General features: G+C 38.0%; 2 protein-coding genes across 2 annotated transcripts in view; one reads left to right on the top strand and one right to left on the bottom strand.

The window, feature by feature from the left end:
• The first annotated feature begins 18,471 nt into the window (after positions 1-18,471).
• tnni1d (troponin I, skeletal, slow d) lies at positions 18,472-20,899 on the top strand. Its single transcript, XM_062996503.1, has 4 exons — positions 18,472-18,639; positions 18,824-18,913; positions 20,118-20,300; positions 20,798-20,899. The coding sequence occupies exons 1-4, from the start codon at positions 18,508-18,510 to the stop codon at positions 20,897-20,899; spliced, it is 507 nt and encodes a 168-aa protein (XP_062852573.1). The 5' UTR covers positions 18,472-18,507.
• LOC134328965 (beta-1,4-N-acetylgalactosaminyltransferase 3-like) overlaps positions 20,879-22,144 on the bottom strand; it is a 36,420-nt gene continuing 35,154 nt past the window's right edge. The window contains exon 20 of the mRNA XM_063010240.1: positions 20,879-20,951. The gene's annotated coding sequence lies outside the window, so the exon portion shown is untranslated. The remainder of the gene's footprint in view (positions 20,952-22,144) is intronic.

The raw sequence follows: 22,144 nt of genomic DNA, 5'->3' as shown, positions 1-22,144 counted from the left end.
TTGTAACACAGCGGCAAACACGCCTCTGTCCCAACTCTTTTGAGTGGGTTGCAGACATCAAATTCTAAATCTGCTGCACACATTACAAAGGCATGGCTGCGGAAGCAGAGGGTACGGGTACTGGACTGGCCTGCCTGCAGTCCTGACCTGTCCCCAATAGAGAATGTGTAGAGAATTTTGAAACGAAAAATGTGACGATGATGACCCCGTACTTAAAAGACGTTTTGGCACCAAGGATGCCAAGTGATTTAGTGTTTCAGGTTTTATTTTGTCCCATTCTTCCTGCAAACACGTCTTAAGTGTGGTGAAAAGGAATGGAGACATTACAAAGTGGTAAATGCTTTACTGTCCCAACTTTTTTGGGAACGTGTTGCAGGCCTGAAATGCAGGAATGGATGTTTATTAATAAATGAAATGAAGTTGAGAAGATAAAACATGAAATATCTCAGGTTCATCCTGTCTGCAATCAAATAAAAGTCAAAGTAAATGTAAGAAACTCTTTTTTATTATTTGCATTTTCCATGCTGTCCCAACTTTTTCTGATTTGTGGTTGTAATATAATACAATACAATACAATACAATATAATGTAATGTAATGCAAGGATAATATGATATAATATAATATATTACATGAAAAAATGTATTATATCATTGTTTAATTATAATATAATTCTGTGCACTCGCCGATGACGAAGATCTGCCGCCGCCTGGTGGTGATAATTAAAAGGACATCAAATCCACTATTAACCAGTCAGTACTGTGTCTCTGTGGTGGACAGTGGTGACCGGGGAAGTGCATTAACATCCAGGGCCGGAGTGGGCCCCTTTTTCAGCCCGGGAGTTGTATGCCTAAACCCGGCCCACTTTTTCCATGGAGGAGAAATTTGAATAAATGAAACAGCAGCTAGCTCTTACAATGCCTGTGAGACTGTCCTCTACCTGTCCCTTCAGTAGTCATGGATCATCAGTACAGCAGCGTCGGAACAAAAACATTCCATTAATGAGTTAGGCTATTTAATATATTACACTTCATATTATGTTTATTATTTTCAGCTTGAAACTGGATATTTGTGATTAATGCTGTGTATTGGGTTCTACAAAATAAACTACACTAAGTTGACATTGCAAATGTCCATATCTCTCTTTACCGGCTGCATGGGGTCTGTCCTCTGGAAAACATGTCTGTTAATTTGGCACATTTGGCAGCATCTTCTTCCAACCCCCCTTTTTTTTAACTGTCTTTTTCGGCTTCACCTGGCCTCTTCCTGCCCTCCATCACCACCGAGTCCGACTGATGGTTTGCGCTATTTACTTTAACCGGCGCTCCAGAAAAGACGCTTCGTGGGCCAAACTAACTTAAACTTTGGGAGGGGGGGGATGATGGTAGAACCCATCGGATCTACTGTGATGTAGTGTAGGGGCTGTGCTGTCAGATGAATGAATGCAAGAAGAAAAATAGAAAAGTGACAGATGTGTCAAAATTATTTTTCCCAACCGGCCCAAACTCGAGATTGACATGAGCTTCTTACTGTCAAAGCAAATAATGTTAGATTATTATCTATTATTATCTTTATCGATTGTTTTTAACACTTTATTACAAAGAAAAGATGTGGTGGTATTACAAGTGTTTAAAAATGTTATTTTTAAGATATAAGTGTTTAAAGTGCAATTTGCAAAACTGAATTTCATTCAAATAAAAGCTCATTATTTTAAATGTCAACGAATAAAGAATCGTAATTTAACAATAAGTAGCAAACAACCTGGACCTTTGAGAAAAAAACCCCATTATGATCTAATTAGTTATTTTATTTAAATAAATGTTACATTTTTACATTTTAATTTAAAATTGATGATTACTGCTGCAACCTTTCTATTTGCCCGTACCAGACACCATAGTCTAAATGTTCTCTGCCAGGTAATTGTCTAATCACATTATGCTCACATGACTTATTTGATTTAGTTTAGCTTTATAAACAAGAACAGTCAGACACAGAGCGACAGTTTCCTTCCTGGTTCTGGATGAACAATTAGACTTATGTGTAGTTAAAGAGTCATAACTTGCCATTTCTTGACCAGGCTTAACCAGAAGACTACCCACATACAAGTTATTACATATCAAATATCAGCAATTAAAGAAACAACAAACACTTATGCTCAGCAGAATAAAGTGTTTATTGACCAAAACAAAACAAAATGTAAAAAAGAAAAACATTGTGAGACTGTGAGGTAGATTTCCACCTCCTTTATTTATCAAAGCAAAACACTGATTCCATTTATTTCAGCAAAAATTCAAGTAAAGTATAAAAGCCAGTAAATGTTGGTTAAAGAGAAAATCTGCGTCAATGGCAAACAAGAAGCAAATCGGAATCCTGGTCTGAAAGGAAAATAAAGTATATTTGCCTAAACAAGCAAATAAGCCACACCTCATTTCATCTAGTTCAGTTTTTTTGGTCATGTGCACAGACACCAGTAATGCTAAAGCTTTTATTTTATTTAGGGTTGATTTTATTTGTGGAAAAAGTAGACAAGTGTGTTTCTATGAAATATATCAAACATGACTTAAATTAGGGATGGGAATTCTAATTAATATGATGGATGGGAAGCTAATTTCCATTGCCAATCCATTACCACAATAAAAGCAGAGATGCCAGTAGGCACAGTTCCTAACGTAGACTCTTTTTTTATATATTTGATTTTGTATTATATATTTGATTCCTCATAATGATGATCATTTAAGAAAATTAATTATAATCAAAAAACAATATCTCTTATTTGCAAAAGGAATCAGACGATTTGCTGTGGCTTTCCAGATTGTGGTCAGGTGTGTCCTGTTTGCTTTACACCGATTAGGCATAACATTATGACCACCTTCCTTTTGCTGGCAAAACAGCCCTGACCCTGACCAAAGTATGCTTTGGTATCTGACAAGTTAGCAGCAGATCCTTTAACTCCTGTAAAGTAAGGTGGGGCCTCCATGGATCAGACTTGTGTGTCCAGCACATCCCACAGATGCTCGATTGGATTGAGATCTGGGGACTTTGGAGGCCAAGTCAAGACCTCAAACTCGTTGTGCTCCTCAAACCATCCCTGAAGCATTTTTGCTTTGTGGCAGGGCGCATTATCCTGCTGAAAGAGACCACAGCCTCACAGACAGTGAGTGAGAAGTTTGGCACAACCTTGAACAGCTGGCTGTCTGTCCAAATTTTGTCTGCATGGGTTTCCTCTGGGTGCTCTGGTTTTCTCCCACAAGTTCAAAGACATTCAGTCAGGCTAGTCAGTTTTATTTAGAATTTTATATCACCACCAGGGTGGATCAGTGGGTGCAGACAGCAACAAGGGCCCTTGGGAAGTAATTTTGATTTTCTTCTTCTCTACACACCCTTTTAAAAGAGATGTTTTAGCCACATGCAAATAAAAAGGCACATAACATCAGTCATATAAAACAAATGATAAGAATTTAATTTCTTGACAACAGTATGGGAAGAGTTCTTTACTGTACCAGCATAACATGGTGTGGCAAATCTGACTGGATGAATTCCAGTAGACACCTTTGGGATGATCTGGAACTCAAATTCATGTATTAAAAACAAATAGTTTATATAAATTATGGCATCAAAGTGGCATCAATTATTGATCAATTTTGAAATGGAAAAAGTTTGGCACAACCTTGACCAGCTGGCTGTCTGGCCAATTTGGGTGGACAAGCAAGAAGGGCCTTGGTCATGTCAGTAAAAACAACTCAATGGTCACTCTGTAGGAACTCCAAGACTCCTGTGTAGAGAAGTGAATCAGACGGCAGACTGGCAATTATGTAATTGTTGACTACAAGGCAAACGACCGCCTGCTTGAAGTTGGTTAAATGGCATGTGAAGAAATCTGCCAACATGGAAACGATTCTCTGACCTTATGAGATAAAACTGAACTCTTTATGCCTAGTTCACACTACACGATTTTTGCCCTGATTTTCGCTCGCCGACTGGTCGCCGCTAGATGTGCTGGCGCGGAAGCAAATCGGAGATCGCTCGGCGAATCAAAACTCGGCTCTCAATCGCTATGTGTGAACTGCTCAACGACTCGATCCGAGCGACTGAAGATAATTATCTAGTTTGCTAAATATCTGGATATGAGTTGTCCAAGGCACACGAGCAGCAATATATCCTCCTCGAATGCAATCAGGGATCCCCAGCAGCGGAAGACAAATTGACTACACTAAATTGGGAGAAAAATAGAGAAAATGCATAAATAAATAGAAAGAAGACACTGGGTAAAGATCCATGGCATCCACAGGAAGAGTTGCAAGGTGCAAACCCCTGCTGACCAAAAAGAACACAAAGGAACACTGCTTGCTGTTAGGTGACGATGCTAGCCACCGAGCCACCGTCCCGTCCATGCTGAAAAATGCAAGTTTATAATTCAGACAGAGCCAGGTCACACTGACGAGCGTTTGGTAGTAAAATTGAGTTTGCATGTCACGTTTTTTCTTTACATGATTCAAAGATGTAAAACATGGTTTGCATTTACAAACTACTGCTTTTTAAGCTGATTCTACTCCAGAAACACCATCAAAGCAGCATTCAAACACACCGAGAGATGAGGGCTGTCCATTTAATCGTCCTCCTGGCAGCTTTGACCAGAGCAGCAAATGTTTCGGTCATCAGAAAACACATTTTTGTGGACATAACAATGAACTGGACTGACGCTCAGACGTACTGCAGGAATAATTACGTAGATCTGTCGACGATTGACACGAAGGAAGAGCTAAGAAGGTTTACAGAGGATACAGCAGAGACCCTTTCACTGTGGAGCTGGATTGGCCTCAGCAAGGCACCTAACGAGACGGTTTTTACTCAGTGGTCCGATGGTGTTGTATCAGATTTTTCCTACTGGTCTTCAGACGAACCAAGTTTCTTAAACATATGTCATTGTGTTTTCACAAAAGATGCTGAGTGGACTTCTTATTACTGTGATGACCTGAATACATTCTACTGCTACACATGTGAGCCTCAGCTGATCATGGTGCAGGAGATGAAGACCTGGGAGGAAGCGTTGGAGCACTGCAGAACGTACTACACTGATCTGATGAGCCTGACTACTCAGTCTGACCTGTTTTCTGTTCAAAAAACAATCAAGGGCATTCAGATGACCAGCTTCTGGATAGGTCTGCGATTCCTGGATGGTTTGTGGATCTCGGTGAACAATGCGACTCTAAGGAACCTGGTCTTGCCAACTTCATGCCCTAACAGTCAAGTCAAGTCAAGTCAACTTTATTTATATAGCGCTTTTTACAATATACATTGTCTCAAAGCAACTTTACAAAATCCAGGACCAACAGATACAAAAACCCCTGTTGAGCAAGCCGAGGGCGACTGTGGCAAGGAAAAACTCCCTGAAAATTACAGGAAGAAACCTTGAGAGGAACCAGACTCAGCAGGGCCCCATCCTTCTTGGGTGGTCTGGAGGATACTTTAAATAAATACACGATTTACACAAATCATACAAACACAGAATTGAATGATCTAAAAGTCATACAGTGGTAATAAATAGATAAATAAACAATTAAATAATAATAGAGTTGTTATCCGCTCTAGTCTTCAATAAAGTCTGTAGTGATTTCTTGTCGTTGCAATTACTCCAGACCCGTCACATCTGACAGGAGCAGCATCGTTGTCCCGGCAGTCTCGACTTTAATCCTTAACCTCGGCGGGTAAACAGGTTTCCATCAGAATGCCCTCGGGGTAAAACAACAGAGAATGTAGTTAATAATGTACAATGCTAGTTGACAAACAGTTTTACAGAGAGTTTTAGACTCCGGCAGCCCTAATTATTACAGCATAACTAAAAGGGAGAGCGAGCAGGTAACAAGGTCATGAAGGCTTTCACAGGACATCAGCGCCCACCTCTCCTACCCAAACCAGAGTGATTGGACAAGAGAGGCAGAACGACAGCGACCCAACATCCCTGATCACCACAAGTTTCTATGACCAAGAACCCCCAAGCTCTGCGCCTTTGTCTATACTAATCAAAAGCCTGAGAAAATAAATATGTTTTCAGTTTAGACTTAAACATTGAGACTGTGTCCGAATACCGAACAGAGGCAGGAAGATTATTCCAGAGTTGTGGAGCTTTGTAAGAAAATGCTCTTCCACCAGCTTTGGTCTTTTTAATTTTAGGAACTATAAGTAACCCTGCATCTTGTGAACGAAGTGGACGTGCTGGGCTGTAGTAATTAATAAGTTCACTCAGATACTGTGGAGCCAGACCATGTAGCGCTTTATAGGTTAGTAAAAGTATTTTGTAATCAATGCGAAATTTAACTGGCAGCCAGTGTAGAGATGATAGAACAGGAGTGATATGATCAAATTTTTTAGTTCTAGTTAGCACTCGAGCTGCTGCATTTTGAACTAACTGGAGTTTGTTTAAGGATCTACCAGAGCATCCAGTTAGAAGAGCATTACAATAATCTAACCGAGAAGTTATAAACGCATGGATCAGTTTTTCGGCGTCATTAACAGATAGTATATTTCTTATTTTAGAGATATTACGCAAATGATAGAAAGCAACTCTAGTAATATTATTAATGTGTGTATCAAAGGAGAGATCTGAATCTATTGTGACACCTAAGTTTTTTACATCTGGGCTGGGAGTAACAGAGAACGTGTTTAAGTTTAGCACCAGGTTAGACAACTTGTCTCTTGCAGCTTTAGAGCCAACAAGTAAAACCTCAGTTTTATCTGAATTAAGTAAAAGAAAATTACACGACATCCAGTTTTTTATGTCGTTTACACAATCTTCTATCTTACTGATTGTGTCAGTATCATTTGGTTTGGCTGATATATACAGCTGTGTGTCATCTGCATAGCAGTGAAAGTTTATGCCATGTTTATGAATAATTTCACCTAGTGGAAGCATATAGAGTGTAAATAATAGCGGTCCAAGTACCGACCCCTGTGGAACACCACACTTTACTTTTGTAGTTTCTGAGCATTTATTATTTACATAAACGAATTGAGAGCGGTCAGTCAAATATGATTGAAACCAAGAGAGTGCGAGTCCTTTAACACCTACTGTATTTTCTAGCCTCTCCAGTAAAATGTTATGATCGACCGTATCAAACGCTGCACTAAGATCTAATAGAACAAGAAAAGAGACACATCCATTATCAGAAGACATTAACAACTCGTTAACTACTCTAATTAATGCGGTTTCGGTACTATGGTTGGGTCTAAATCCTGATTGAAATTTTTCATGAATACAATTTTCATTCAAATAAGAACATAGCTGTTTGGAAACGACTTTTTCTAATATCTTTGAGACAAAAGGAAGGTTTGAAATTGGCCTATAATTAGATAAAACATGTGGATCAAGATTAGGTTTTTTAATCAGGGGTTTAATAACAGCACTTTTAAACAATTTAGGTACATACCCAAGGCTAAGGGATGCATTGATTAATGTAAGCAGGGGCTCTACAATAGCTGGGAGTAAATCTTTAAGTAAACGAGTTGGAACAGGATCGAGTATACACGATGATGACTTCGATGATTTAATCAACACAGTTAGTTCATTTTGGGAGATTGGATTAAAGGAATTTAGTTGGATTAACTCGTTACTATTATCACCAATGCTGCTCGGAGTGAGTCCATACTTAACATTGGCAAGTGACACACTCTGACTCTGAAGTCGTATTTTTTCTATCTTGTCATTAAAGAATTTTAAAAAATCATCACTGGTACAGTCGGGCGGTATATTAGATTCAGTTTCATTGACGTTTTTAGTTAATTTGGACACTGTCTCAAAAAGGAATCTAGGATTGTTTTTATTTTTCTCTATTAGGGATGAATAATATAAAGATTTAGCTTTTATAAGTGCATGTTTATACTCAGTTAGAGCATCTTTCCAAGCAATCTTATACACCTCCAGTGTAGTGTGACGCCACTTACGTTCTAATTTCCGTGCTGCTTGTTTAAGTGCGCATGTGTGGTCATTGTACCAAGGAGCAAGTTTTTTCTCCCTAATCAGTTTAGTTTTGAGTGGGGCTATGTTATCTAAGGTTGTGCGCAGTACGGTCTCTAGGTTTTGAGTTGCCTGATCTAGTTCTTTAGGTTCTGATGCTGATATATTTGGTAATTCTGGTAGGCAGTTTATGAACGCTGCTGCAGTTGCAGATGTAATAGTGCGCTTATATTTAAAACGATGTGGTTGCTGTATATTATTGGACAGGGACACTTCATATATTAGTAGGGAGTGATCAGAGATTAAGTCATTCTGTGGTATAATTTCCAGGTTGTCTATGTTTATACCATAAGTAAGTATTAAATCTAAGGTATGTTTACAGCGGTGAGTGGGTCCTGTTACATTTTGGGTGATGCCTAAGGATTCTAAAATAGAATCAAACGCAATTTTGAGTGGATTACACTTATCCTCATAATGAATATTAAAGTCACCAACAATTAAAGCTTTCTTAGTTGATAAGACTAATTTAGAAAGAAAATCGGCAAATTCGTTAAGAAATTCTGAGTAAGGACCAGGGGGTCGATAAACAGTAACCAGTTTAAACATACTATTTTTATCAGATGAACATTTATTGGTTATGTCAGAGATAAGAACTTCAAACGAGTTTGTTATGGGAGATGATTTTACAGTAAGACCTATGTCTTTATCATAAATTGCGGCTATTCCTCCACCACGACCGCTAAGACGTGGCTTATGTTCATAACTGTAACCCGGAGGAGATGCTTCATTTAAACTTAGATACTCATCAAACTTAGATACTCAACAGTCCTTTCCTTTGTGGTGCTCAGAAGGTTGGATCTGACGTCTGGGAAAACAAAGACTGCAATGAGAAGATGTACTTCATGTGCTACCACCAAACAGTGTAAGTAACTTCCAATCTGTCCAATCTTCCAATACCTGCATTTAATAACATCAATTACATTAACAATGTGCACAGCAAAGAGATCTTTGACGAAGTAAACCAAAACTAATTTAAAGTTTTTTAAAGGTGAAGACGTTGACTACAATCAAGACCCAAGCAGGACAGAAGAAAAGCCGAGCTGTGTGAGAAACGTCTGCATGCTAATCTTTTATCTAATCTAAAAAACACTTTGCAGCAGGACCAACAAATCGTAAACTAGATAAATTCCCATGAATCGATGATCTTTTTTTCCTCATAAATTATAAAGAAATGGCTTTATATGACCAAAAGTATGTGGACACTCAACCACGAGCTTGTCGGACATCCCATTCCAAAATAAACCAAGATGAACTTGGCTCCATGTCTGCAACTATAACAGCTCAACCAGAAGACTACATACATAAAAGCTATTAAATAATTTTACTTACTTTTAAAGTGTAATGTGGCTGCTTCAAATGTCAGCATTTGATGTGGCGGAAATGACTTTTATTTAGGATGACGTGGCATTCATACTGCTCAGCAAAATAAAGTCGTTATTGACCAAAACAAAACAATACAAAAGAAAAACTTCACATGATTCATGCTAATTCTAAATTATATTTATTAATCACTCACAAATTGTAGACAAAAGCCAAAAAATTTATATAAGAAACACTCACACACTTACTTTCTTAACTGCTTATCCAATTAGGGTCAAGGGGGGGGGGGGGGGGGGCGGGTGCTGGAGCCTATCCTAGCTTTTCAATGGGCGCAAGGCACACAGTAACACCCTGGACAGGGCGCCAGTCGCAGGCAATCGCAGGCAATTCACTGTCTCCAATTAACCTGGCTGCATGTCTTTGGACTGTGGGAGGAAACCAGAGGAAACCCACGCAGACATGGGGAGAACATGCAAACTCCACACAGAAAGGACACAGACCGCCACGCCTGGGGATCGAACCCACCGAGCCACCGTGCCGCTTTATATAATAAACATTTTTATTTAATTCTTCCATTCCAAAAATAAACCAAATTGAACTTAGCTTCATGTCTGCAGCTATCACAGCTTTTATTTCTGTGGGAAGCGGTTATTTAATACGGTGCATTTTTGCTTATTTGTAAGATCAGGCGCTGATGACTCTTCACACCTACTTTATCAGATTACAATAAAGCTTCACCCTCAGACTGTTGCTATTGTTATTTATTTGAGATAGTTCATTTAGTTGATTTAGTTAGTCAAGAGGCTTTGTAATTTCAGCTTTATACTTGTTGTTATTGTATTGAGATTAGTGTTGTCTCATGTGATTTAGTTTGTAAGAATGCATGTTCCTCAGGAGGCTTTGCCTTTTGCCAGGCCGCCATTGTAAATAAGAAGCTGTTCTTAATGACTTCCCTGGGTAAATAAAGGTTAAATTAAAATTAAATTAAAAATACAAGTAAATACTGAAATTGACCACACTTGTGGAATATATGTAAGATGTGGTATTTTCTTTAAATAGTAAAGCTCATGTATTTTACAAAACCTTTTACCTTGCACCCTTTTGTAACAGATTATCAAAATAAAAACATGCTGTCGGTTGAACATTTTTATGCTTTTGGCCAGAAGTATAAAGAAATAACTTGATGTAAGCTTTGTTGTGTACAGACACAGTGACATCATTGGTCCAGTTTTTAAATGGTTTAAATAAATAATGATACAATGACCTCTATAGGATTTGCACTGTAGAGCAACATTATATGTAATATTTTTTTCCGTGTTTTGTTTAATTTAACATAGAGATTCAGTATATGAACCTTTATTCCATAAGTACGCTTAACTGCTTGTATGCTTGTATGCACGCTTACCCCTTACTTAAGATACTGAATGACACTGAATGTTAATAGCTCAGGTACTATGCTCATAACTTCTTTAGGTTTTGTCTTAAAAAAATAAAGGCACTTTAAATGACCTTCAGTTTGCTTGGACTTTTTTGATAAATTTGATGTAATATTTACACAGTATATAATATAATATATGTATATACAGTATAAGTCCACAATTCCATATTCCAAAAGCTATGTGACTGTAAGCCTTTAAAATATTTAAATACAGTATAAATGTACGAGGGATCTTCAAAAAGTTTCAGCACTTTTATATTGTGGTTATAAACGGTATAATCGGTCGTGTCTGCTTATAGTCCGGATTTAGCACCACCTGATTTCCACCTTTTTAGATGCTCAAAGAAGCTTCAAGGGGAAGAAGATTTTCATGTGATGATGATGTGAAAGCAGCATCAGTGGCTAAAACAAAATAATTCTTTGCTGATGGCATTAAAACGTTGGTACGACACTGAAAAAATGCATCAGAAGGTGATTATGTAGAAAAGTGATATAGTTTTTTTTATTTTTTTTATTTCTAATAAATGAAGTTGAAAAAGTGTGGAAACTTTTTGAAGAACCCTCGTTTTTATCTAATGGCATAATTAGATCAGGATGATCTAGCTTTCTGTAAATCCAGATAAGTGCAGTAAGTGTGTTTGTAAATTTTCCAGAGGCTTAACAGTCTTGTACTTTAAGTTTAAGTTCAAGTTCAAGAGGCTTTATTGTAAATACTCAAAAGACACAATTCACTTTTTCACTTTTAAAACTGACCACACTTGTAGAATGATTGTAAGATGTAGCATCTTCTTTTTATATAATCTTGTGCACTTTTTTAATGAATTACCAAAATAAAAGAAATGCTGTTGATTGTGACATTTAAAATGTATTTGATTGATTATTTTTTTATTTTATTAATTTATTAAATGTATTAAACTTTATTAAATTTAATTATTTTATTAAACATTACTTTTTTTTAAGTAATTATAATTTTTTTTAGTATTTTTAGTTCAACTGTTTTGTGGTATTTTATTTTTATTTTTCAAACCCTGGGTTGCAGCCCTTAGGTGGGCCGTGAGCCCAAAAAATGGGTCGCAGAAAAAAAAAAAAAAAATTAAACAAACTTGCATGCAAACACCCCCTTGTGGAGGCTTTATGTTGCGTCTTGTAAACCACAGTGGGACCAGATTGCCACCATTTTTCTATTAATTAGGTATATTTTGTTTTGTTTCATTTTGATGCATTGTTTGTGTTGCCTGGGTTGCAAAAAAAACATGGACAAAATCTGGGTAGCTTAAAAAAGTTTGAAAAACCCTAGTTGCTTGGACTGTATACTGTAAGTTGCTTTGGATAAAAGCGTCTGCTAGGTGCTGAAAATTTAAATGTGGCAACAGTTTGGGAAAGGATCCCTAACTGTTCCAGCATAACATGGTCAGCCAAGTCTGGTTGGAGGAATTCCAGTGGACACTTTTGGGATGAACTGGAACTCAAATTCATGTATTAAAAACAAATATATTCTACGAATTACGGCCAAGTGGCATCAATTATTGATCAAAGCAAGTTTTGTGACCTCATTAAATGCGTTAAGATAAAACTGAGCCCCCAGTGGGTCGCTGTGGTCCTTTTTAAGTTTTAATGCAGGTCGTTGTTTTAGCTTTAATTTCAGCACTCTACAATTTTATTTTGAATTTTATATTTTATTTTACCACCAGGGTGGATCAGTGGGTGCAGACAGCAACATGGGCCTATGGGAAGTGGGTTTGATTTTCTCCTTTGCTCCACACCCTGTCTAAAGAGATGTCTAAGCCACATGCAATTAAAAAGTCGCATAACATCAATTATATAAAATAAATGCTAAGAATTGTGACAATTTGTGGCTACAGTTTGTGAAAGGGTTCTTTATTGTTCCTGCATAACATGATCAGCCAAGTCTGGTTGGATGAATTTCAGTGGACACTTTTGGGATGAACTGGAACCCAAATTCATGTATTAAAAACAAATATATTCTATGAATTAGGGCCAAGTGTCATCCATTATTAATCAAAGCAAGTTGTGACCCTATTAAATGCATTAAGATAAAACTGAGTCCCCAGTGGGTCGCTGTGGTCCTCATTAAGTTTTAATGTGTAAGGAAAAATGCAGGTCTTTGTTTTAGCATTAATTTCAGTACTCTACAATTTTAGCACTCTACAGTGGATTAGTAAAGAGGTGTGATATGTCAAAAAGTGTGTGATGTATGAGGCCCGGCGACGGCGCTAGCATCATGTTTCTGAATAAATAGCAGAGTCACCTGTTCAGGATAAAAAGTGGCTTTACACAGGAATGTTTGACTGCACCGCCTTTGTGCCCCTCATTGTGTGTCTGACATCTGAGAACATGGATTATCGTCTCTATCGCTCTGTCCAGTGGGACCTGCATGGATACATATGCACATGGCACTTGCTCGCTCTATTGTGGCAGTCTAGACCACATTATTATTCTTTACTTTCTGAAAGGTTGAGCTGATCATCTATAAATAGGGCGCTGCTTAATTCATGGGAAAATGTGCTTAATTTTACATACCACTTAAAGAAAAGTGCCACATTTAATGGCAGTCATTCAATAACATTCATAAACCGAATGATGTCCGTGTTTTGACACGCCCCTCCCACTGTGTCCACAGAATTGGCTGTGAGTTTTCTAAACTCAGTTACCCGTGTTGTATTTTTAGCTGCTTTAGAGTGCTTTAGAGTTTGCCGAGTTAATAAAGAAAGAAATACATAGTACATAGACAAACTGTCGGGAGCAGAACACATTTACATTTATGGCATTTAGCAGATATTTTTATCCAAAGCGACTTACAGTACTGTGACAGATTACTGATGTACTGTGATTAGATTACTAATCCAGTACCTTCACCGCTAGGCTACAACTATCCTCCCAATCTAGTCGTATCCAATTACCCGATTGCATTATGCTTCCTCTCTACTGATGCTGATCTCCACTCCTGACTGAGGAGAGCGAGACTGACACAACGCCCCCTCCATCACACGTGCAGTACCGACTGCATCTTTTCGCCTGCATGAGGCGAGTTCATATGCGGATCATCTTTGTGCACAGAGAGCCACACCCTGATCAATGCATTATCCCTCGACTCTGTGCAGGCGCCATCAATCAGCCAGCGGAGGTCGTAATTGCATCAGTTATGAGGTCCCGTCCGGCTCCCACCCTGTATGAACAACAAGCCAATTATTGTTCGTGTTGGCGCCCAGCCCAGCCGGATGGCAGAGCTGAGTTTCTAGCTAAGTTTTGCTGGTTTGTTCTTTTGAGGTGCAGCACAGACTACACAGAGATGATCACGTGTGTTGAGAAGCACACTTTTCTTCGATCATGGAATCCCCAAAAGCACAAAATGCACTCAATATGTAAACACATACAGTACATCAACCATTGTCAGCACACAAGACAAGTCTGTTACACTAACTTAATTACTGCATATTTATATATATGTGGACACCCTAATATTTAATACACTACAGAATGAAAAATGTTAAATCGATTAAATCGTGACACGATTTTCACAGTTGTTAATTAGGTAGGACCTTAAATATACACTAAGCAGATCATTATCTGTAGTTACTTTGTAAGCCCGACTCTAAAAACCTAACTACACAAATGATTATATAAATTACCCCAACGTTATATAAATATATTTTTCTTAGCACACCAATAAGCTGTTTGACGCAAACTCATGGCGAGATTTTATGACTGGCCTTTGTGTTGATGCTCACAGACAGGATTTGCAGATGAGTGGTGCATTTGGAATGTGGATATGGGACATGCTCTTCATGATTGGGACCTACTGACAGACGGCATGCCTACTTATGTGCTGGTAATTTACTGGTTGACAACAGCTTTTCCATTTAGGGTCAACTATTCATTTTAATGACCAGGTCTCTTTCGGGTCACATTTTGAAGGCTTTCAACGTTTGTGTGTTTATTGGTCTGAAATAAATATGTTGCAGGATTCAAGGACCGGGCTGGATGAGCTTAGCTGAACGTTGCATATGGAGAAAGAGATATAAATATGATATAAACATGTTTGTGAGTTTTACACACTTTGGTTATGTTCATGACAGGTTACACAAGATTCATCAGTTTAAGTTTAATATCAAACACAGTCTTGGACAATTTTGTATCTCCAGTTCACCTGACTGCACGTCTTTGGACTGTGGGAGGAAACCCACACAGACACGAAGAGAACATGCAAACTCCACCCAGAATGCACCCGGATTGCTCCACCTGGGAATCGAACCCAAGACCTTCTTGCTGTAAGGTGACAGTGCTACCCACTGAGCCACCGTGCCACCTGTATCTGTAATTTAACAAATTTATTATTGCAGTTAAAGTCACTAAGAAGAAATGCAGCCATGCTTAATCATTCATTTATTGTTTGTTTTATCACCACTTTATCTGATTTAGGATGGCGATGGGCAATTCACTTGGCAAACGGCAGGAAACACCCCAGACAGGTCGTCAGTCCATCAAGGGCAAACACACACACACACACACACACTCATACCTAGAGCAATTTAGAATTTCCAGTTTACCCGACTGCATGTCTTTGGACTGTGGGAGGAAACCGGAGCTCTCAGAGGAAACCCACACAGACACGGGGAGAACATGCAAACTCCACACAGAAAGGACCTGGACCACCCCGCCTGAGACCTTCTGAGCCACCGTGGTGCCCCTGCTAAATTACATAATAGAATCTTTTAGACCACCTAAACATCTGTCTGTCTGTCTGTCTGTCTGTCTGTCTGTCTGTCTGTCTGTCTGTCTGTCTGTCTGTCTGTCTATCTTTCTATCTGTCTATCTGTCCATCCATCCATCCATCCATCTATACACCCACCCACCTAGCATCCATCCACCCGTCCATCCATCCATCCATCCATAACACCCACCCACCCCAATCCCACCCATCCATCAATCCATCTGATATCTAAGGGCAGACTGATGACCAAAACAGGTCATCCATTGGAAGGCGAACTTATCAGTGCTCTCTCAATGCCAGCTTTAAGCCGAGATCAAAATGGGAGGGTTGCATCAAGTAGGGCATCCGGCGTAAAAAAACTCTGCCAAGTTTGGTATGCGGACCACATCCGCTGTGGCAACCCCTAAATATAAACAGGAGAAGTGGAAAAGAAAAAACAAAACAATGAAATCAGAGCAGTATTTATTTTAATAATAGTACTAATGATGATAAAACTACTACAACTACTAGTACGTTACTACCACTACTAATATTTACTTTACACTTACAAACTTAACCTACTTTATTTCTTTAATTTGTTCATAATTTGTGCATTACCACACATATTTTTATGCATACACACTAGTTTGATATTTGACCAGCTGTCAGTTTCATAAGCCACAGTTTGGTTTTGCATAAATGCATGAATAAATAAATAAACAAACAAATAAATAAAGTGGGTGTCAACACAATTCATTGCAGACTTACTCATGGTGTATTCTTATGTATTGGCCCTCTTGCCTGGGCTTCACAGTGACTGATATTTAATCTGCGATGGTCTGCCAGCCCATTCCTGAGGACAAAACGCTGGGCTATATTTGCTAACAGTGCATATAAGCTGCCTTTGTTTCAGCCACCGAGCGGTCAAGTGGTCATCTGCTCACCAGCACCCAGGTAAATGTTAATACTACTACTACTACTACTACTAATAATAATTAATTATAAAGTATTAATTACTATGATGATGATGATAACATTTAAATGCATTAGTAAATTAAATTAAATTTATTAATAGTTTAAATGTTTGTACTTAATTTAAAAGAAATATGGTATGTAATCACAGATTTGTGTTTCTTTCTGTTTAAAGGTGCCACAATGTCAAAGTAAGTACCTCGTTTTTACTTTTAGATAGATTTTTTTTGTTTGTTTGTTTAACAAGTAACAGTCTTACACTTTATACAGGAATTTGACATTTTCAATACAATGATTGAACCTTTGAGCTGAGCTTATTTATTTCCATGTTTATTAAAACATGCATTATTAATAATGACAGTGAATTTAAATAACAAGATTTGTCTGCTTGAACTGTCTTTATGTTTTCTTTATTTACTACATCAACTGATTATTTCAGCCTGGTAAGTACATTTTTGCATATTTTCTCTATAGCATGATTAACTGTATGAAATACATTATATTGTATTTTTTTTAATTCAGTATATTTCATGCCAGTGAAACACTTGGTTATAATTTGATGCTGTAAAAACTGACAGTCCAGTTCATGATTGTTCTTGTGGGATTTTTCTGTTATTCTGATGCTCTAGTCACGTGCAAAAGGAAACCCCAAAGCTTTTGACAAGGTATTTATAAAAATCATAACAATAATGCTTATATTATGTACGTTTACATTATATTACATAATTAGTAGAAAGTATTATGTGTTAAACTTATTGAATGTACATCTTTTATCCTTACAGCCAAAATGCAAGATTTCAGCATCCAGAAAACTCTCTCTCAAGGTTTGTTTCTACATGCATTAACCAGTTACACACCAGGGATTCTGATTCTGTTATTTTTATTGTTGCTGTTACCATTATTGTTTACCAGCCTTGGTGCGAAAATTGTAAAAGAACAAAAGAACGAACGCAGTGTTCTGTACTCTTGATCTTTAATTTATTATTGATTTGTTAAATAAGACTCTTTTCAAAATAATACTTTTCAACTCAAACGTCTATCATATCTCTGAAAGGATCTTTGACCTTTGAGAAGTTTAACCCAATTTTTTAGCTTCATAGAAAAGACTTGACTTTTGAGTCTGCATATTCCTAATAAATTTAGGTTCAGAACTAGAGTGAAACTATTGCAAAAGTCTATTTTAACCTGATTTTGTTATTTAAAGTTTATGATAAATGTCTTGACACTCTCCAAGGCCAAATAAGCTTTACATCAGTGTGGGGTGTCCCTGCTCCAAAATTGACACCTTGCTTAAACCTCAGCTAAAGTATGTTGTTGGACAAAAAGAAAGAAGATGGGATTCTGTCATGCATACTGGCCTCTAAACCAGTAGGAATGTTAAGCGCACTTATTTGTGAACAGTGTTATTCATGTTACACCAGCTTTGTATTTATGGCAATCCTGTTTTTTTCTTGGCTTTTTGGATTACACTCTATCATTCTGATGAAATATTTTTAGCATAAGGTTACATTTTTGACTATTTCATTTATGCAATTTTCTGGTAGCAGAGCTGAGATTCAAACTCCAAATTCAGAATCCAAGCGCTGGTGCGCTAGTGGAATATCCTCAGCGCCAGCATTTTTTAGAAAGAAATATGGCGGAGACCACAGTTTATTGTGCAGTATATTATTTAATACTGTATGTTTTTTATAGTACATGTAATTTTTTGACCCACAATATAAAGGAAGGCAGGGTATATACTTTTAATCACAAAGAAATAGCAGTAACAGTGACTACTGAAATCCTAAGATTACTAAAATACATGCCTGTTAATATTGTGGACTAAATACAAAAACATACATTTTGTACTCTGTACTTTCATTACCTGGTGAGGTTTTTGGATCTCTAGTTTAGATGGTACATATTTTTATAGCTACAGAAAGTTTAGAACAATAATAATAATTGTAATAATAAACATAAAAAAAATTACATTTCTTTCTGGTGCTAATTATTACAGGAAAAATGTTCAATAAACATGAAGCGACCTGAACATGTAGAACATGACTGTGTTTGTTTAGATGCTGCTCCTCAACAGAGCAATCGAGGAACTGGAGAAGGAAAAGCTGGAAAAAGAGGAGGAGAAAGAACGCTACCTGAGCGAGAAATTGATTCCACTACAGCTCTCTGGGCTCTCAATGGATCAGTTACAGGTATATTTTGGGATACACCAGTAATAAATTGGCCCGTAACTGTCTCAGTAGAGTAGGAATTTTAAAAAAAGACTTCTCAAAATTTTAGACTCAAAGAGCTGACTACTTCTTAAACCCCGTGGGAAGCAAAGTGGTACTAGGTGTTCAACCTGACAGTAATCAAAATTAAATACATGACTTTCAGGTGATGTGTAAAGAGCTTTATTCAAAGATCACCATTGTGGATGAAGAGCGGTATGACTACGAGTCTAAATGGGCTAAACACAATAATGATGTGAGTATTGTTCTACTATGTCTGCACACATATGTAAATTATTGCACAGGTCACATCAATATCTCTGTATAATAATCTGACCTAAATATGAAAAAGAAATGACAGAAATAAATATCAGTGGCTTTTTAGCTAGTTCTCTTATTTATATATTGTGGCACCGGCGAGTAGGAAGGAGACCGTCGGGACCGCAAGTGAGCTGCCCTTGGCAGTTCACTCAGAGGTTTGGGCCAGACACTCATTCATACACATAGACATTCATACAACAGACAAACATAAAAGCTGCCTATCCAGCCCTTACCGCAGCCACCCCATCCCCAACACTGGGCTACACGGCTACGGTAAGCCTGGATAGCATGGCCGCAAGGGTTTCTGGGTAAAGCCCGTGACGGCCCCCTAGTGGCGACGCTACAATATGATTTGCAACCGTCACACCTTAATAATACTGTATATGTAATACACCCTGATGTACTTACACTAAATGGCGAAAGTATCTGGACACCTGACCAGAAGCTTCATGGACATCCCATTTCAAAAACAAATTAAAAGAGAGTGACCTCTGTGTGACCTCTTTTTTCAGCCACGCCTCTAAGAAGGCTTCTCACAAGACTTTAAAGTATGTCTGTGGGATTTTGAGCCACAGCAGTTGTAAGACTGGACCTTGATGTTGGTCAAGAAAGTCTTGGTTGATTTTCCAGTTCATTCCAAAGTTGTTGAGTGAGGCTGAGGTCAGCGGTCTGTGCAGGACACTGGAGTTTTCTTCATGTCTCTATAAAGATTGTTTTATGCAAAGTCATGCTGGAACAGGAAAGGGCCCTCCCTAAGCTTGCTGCAAAGTTGGAGGCATATAATTTTCTTTATATAAATGATTTATTCCACCTAGCAACTGCTGTAGCTAAAACACATATGTTCAAAATTTAGAAGGGGTATCCCAATACTTTTGTCCATTTAGTGTAGTTTTTGAAATAAAACATGCTCTATGTTTCATACTCACTTACAAAAGTGTTACAATTGTAAGGCAATACTAGGAAAATCCATGAAAAAGGGGTTTGTTTGCTTGTTTATTAGGATTTTAACGTCATGTTTTACACTTTTTGGTTACATTCATGACAGAAACGGTAGTTACTCATTACACAAGATTCATCAGTTCACCAAGTTTGCTAAAATGCTGATGGTGCCATGTTCTGTATCTTTCCCCTCATCCTAGATTCATGAGCTGAAGCTAAAGGTTCAGGACCTGGGTGGTAAATTTAAGAAGCCGGCCCTGAGGAAGGTCAGAGTCTCCGCTGATGAGATGATGCGAGCTCTGCTGGGCTCCAAGCACAAGGGCTCCATGGACCTTCGAGCAAACCTCAAGTCTGTCAAGAAAGAGGATATCAAACAAGAGAAGGTAGGAGTTTTCTGTTTTTAAAAGAGATGTTTAGTGTAATAAATGTAACCTTCTATGGCAGCATTAGGTGGTGCAGATGCTGTGTTACTGCCTTTGTGCAGTTTGATACGTTCTTCCTGCTATTATCCTCTCCCACTTTCTAAAAACATCCTAGTTATAATCCAATAACCTCACCAATCCTATTCTACTGTCTGGGGCTCCAACTTGTGCAATAGTAAAAACATTCACTGCATGGAGCATATTGTGAGGGATCAAACTGGCAACGACATAGCCACTTATAGCCAGGTGAATATTGGTATTTCTCTCAGGTAGCATTCAGTTGTCCTAAGATGTTTCATCAAAAGTGGTCTAAGAAACTGTGGTGTGCCTGGGAGGAAGCACATGCTGGCCCGGAACCATATCTGCTTAATGAAATACAGGCAGCTTTATTACACATACACAGTAGACTTGATTGTGTGAACTGTTACCTGAAATAACCAGTCTGCTCATCTCATCAGGTCCTCACTACGGAGGTAGGCGACTGGCGTAAGAACGTGGAGGCCATGTCTGGTATGGAAGGCAGGAAGAAGATGTTTGATGCTGCTGGTGGAGGCCAGTAAACTGAATCCTGAAACTCATGTTATCCTCTAACATGTACCTGGACAAAGATGGCTGATAAAATGAAATGGAAAAAAAGATGAAACCTCTGATATTTATCAGACTAAGTCTAGTTTAATAATTAAGGTGTTGAATTGGCTTAAAGTCACTTCTGTTCTGGTGTTTTAGAGTAACAACAATCTGAACCCTGGTTAAGTTCTGGAAGTAATGTTATAATCTAAAGTGTTATAATAACATACAAGTAATAAATGTTTTTGATATATGTAAAGATTGGGGCATGTCTAAGTGTGTAGTTACTGATTTATTAAAACCCAATAACAAAGCTGATAGATTTAGTAAGAGAAAAAGGGCAAAAAGTCTTAAAATATGTAGTATTTATTAACCGAGGCTGAACAATCAGATTGTTTTAGATTTTTTAACAACATCTGCTGCTTTAAGAACTACAGAAATCTTGTTGGCTGAATATTTGAAGCTAATAAAGTGTCATTACAATCTGCACTCACTTTGTGTCTGACATCATTTAGCTTACTAAAGCTGTAGCTCATTACACAAACAGCACTTTGTACCACCACACTTGCACAACTTGGTCAAGCCGTGGAGTTGAAAAGCTACTGTGACATGGTAAAAATGGTAACCATTAGCATTGAGTTTTTTTTAATTTTTTAATTTTACTCCCCTAATCTAGTCGTATCCAATTACCCTGACTGTATCACCTGTACTGATACAACCCTCCACTTCTGACTGAGGAGCTTTGCAACTGACACACGCTCCCTCCAACACGTATGCAGTACCGACTGCCTCTTTTCACCTGCACGAGGCGAGTTTATATGCAGATTAGCCTTGTATTCGGAGAGCCACACCCTGATCAGCAATATTCCCCAACTCTGCGCAGGCGCCAGCAGCGGTCGCAATTGCACCAGTTATGAGGAACTCTGGTCTGGCTCATCCCACCCTGTGAACAACAGCTAATCGTGGTTCATGTAGCCTCCCAGCCCAGTCAGATGACAGAGCTGAGATTCAAAATGATGTTTTCGAAATCCCAGCTCTGGTGTGTATTTTACCGCTGCGCCACCTTGAGTTATTCTTAATTAATGGTGTTGTGTACAGCTGTGCATATGTATAAATTATTGTCCAGGTCACACCAGTATCTCTGTTCAATCCACTGACCGAGATGGGAAAAAAAAAAAAAAAAAAAAAAATAATAATATATATATATATATATAAATATATATATATATATATATATA

Source organism: Trichomycterus rosablanca, chromosome 1 (genome assembly GCF_030014385.1).
Source record: "Trichomycterus rosablanca isolate fTriRos1 chromosome 1, fTriRos1.hap1, whole genome shotgun sequence".
Lineage (NCBI taxonomy): Eukaryota > Metazoa > Chordata > Actinopteri > Siluriformes > Trichomycteridae > Trichomycterus > Trichomycterus rosablanca.
The sequence above is the reverse complement of the archived record's forward strand: the minus strand, read 5'-3'. Positions and strand labels throughout refer to the sequence as shown.

Bases quoted from the DNA above. Each gene is read 5' to 3' on its own strand.
- tnni1d (XM_062996503.1), top strand. From the start codon at position 18,508: ATGCTGCTCCTCAACAGAGCAATCGAGGAACTGGAGAAGGAAAAGCTG. The intron at 18,640-18,823 runs GTATATTTTGGG...CATGACTTTCAG, and splicing joins TCTCAATGGATCAGTTACAG to GTGATGTGTAAAGAGCTTTA. The intron at 18,914-20,117 runs GTGAGTATTGTT...CCCTCATCCTAG, and splicing joins GGGCTAAACACAATAATGAT to ATTCATGAGCTGAAGCTAAA.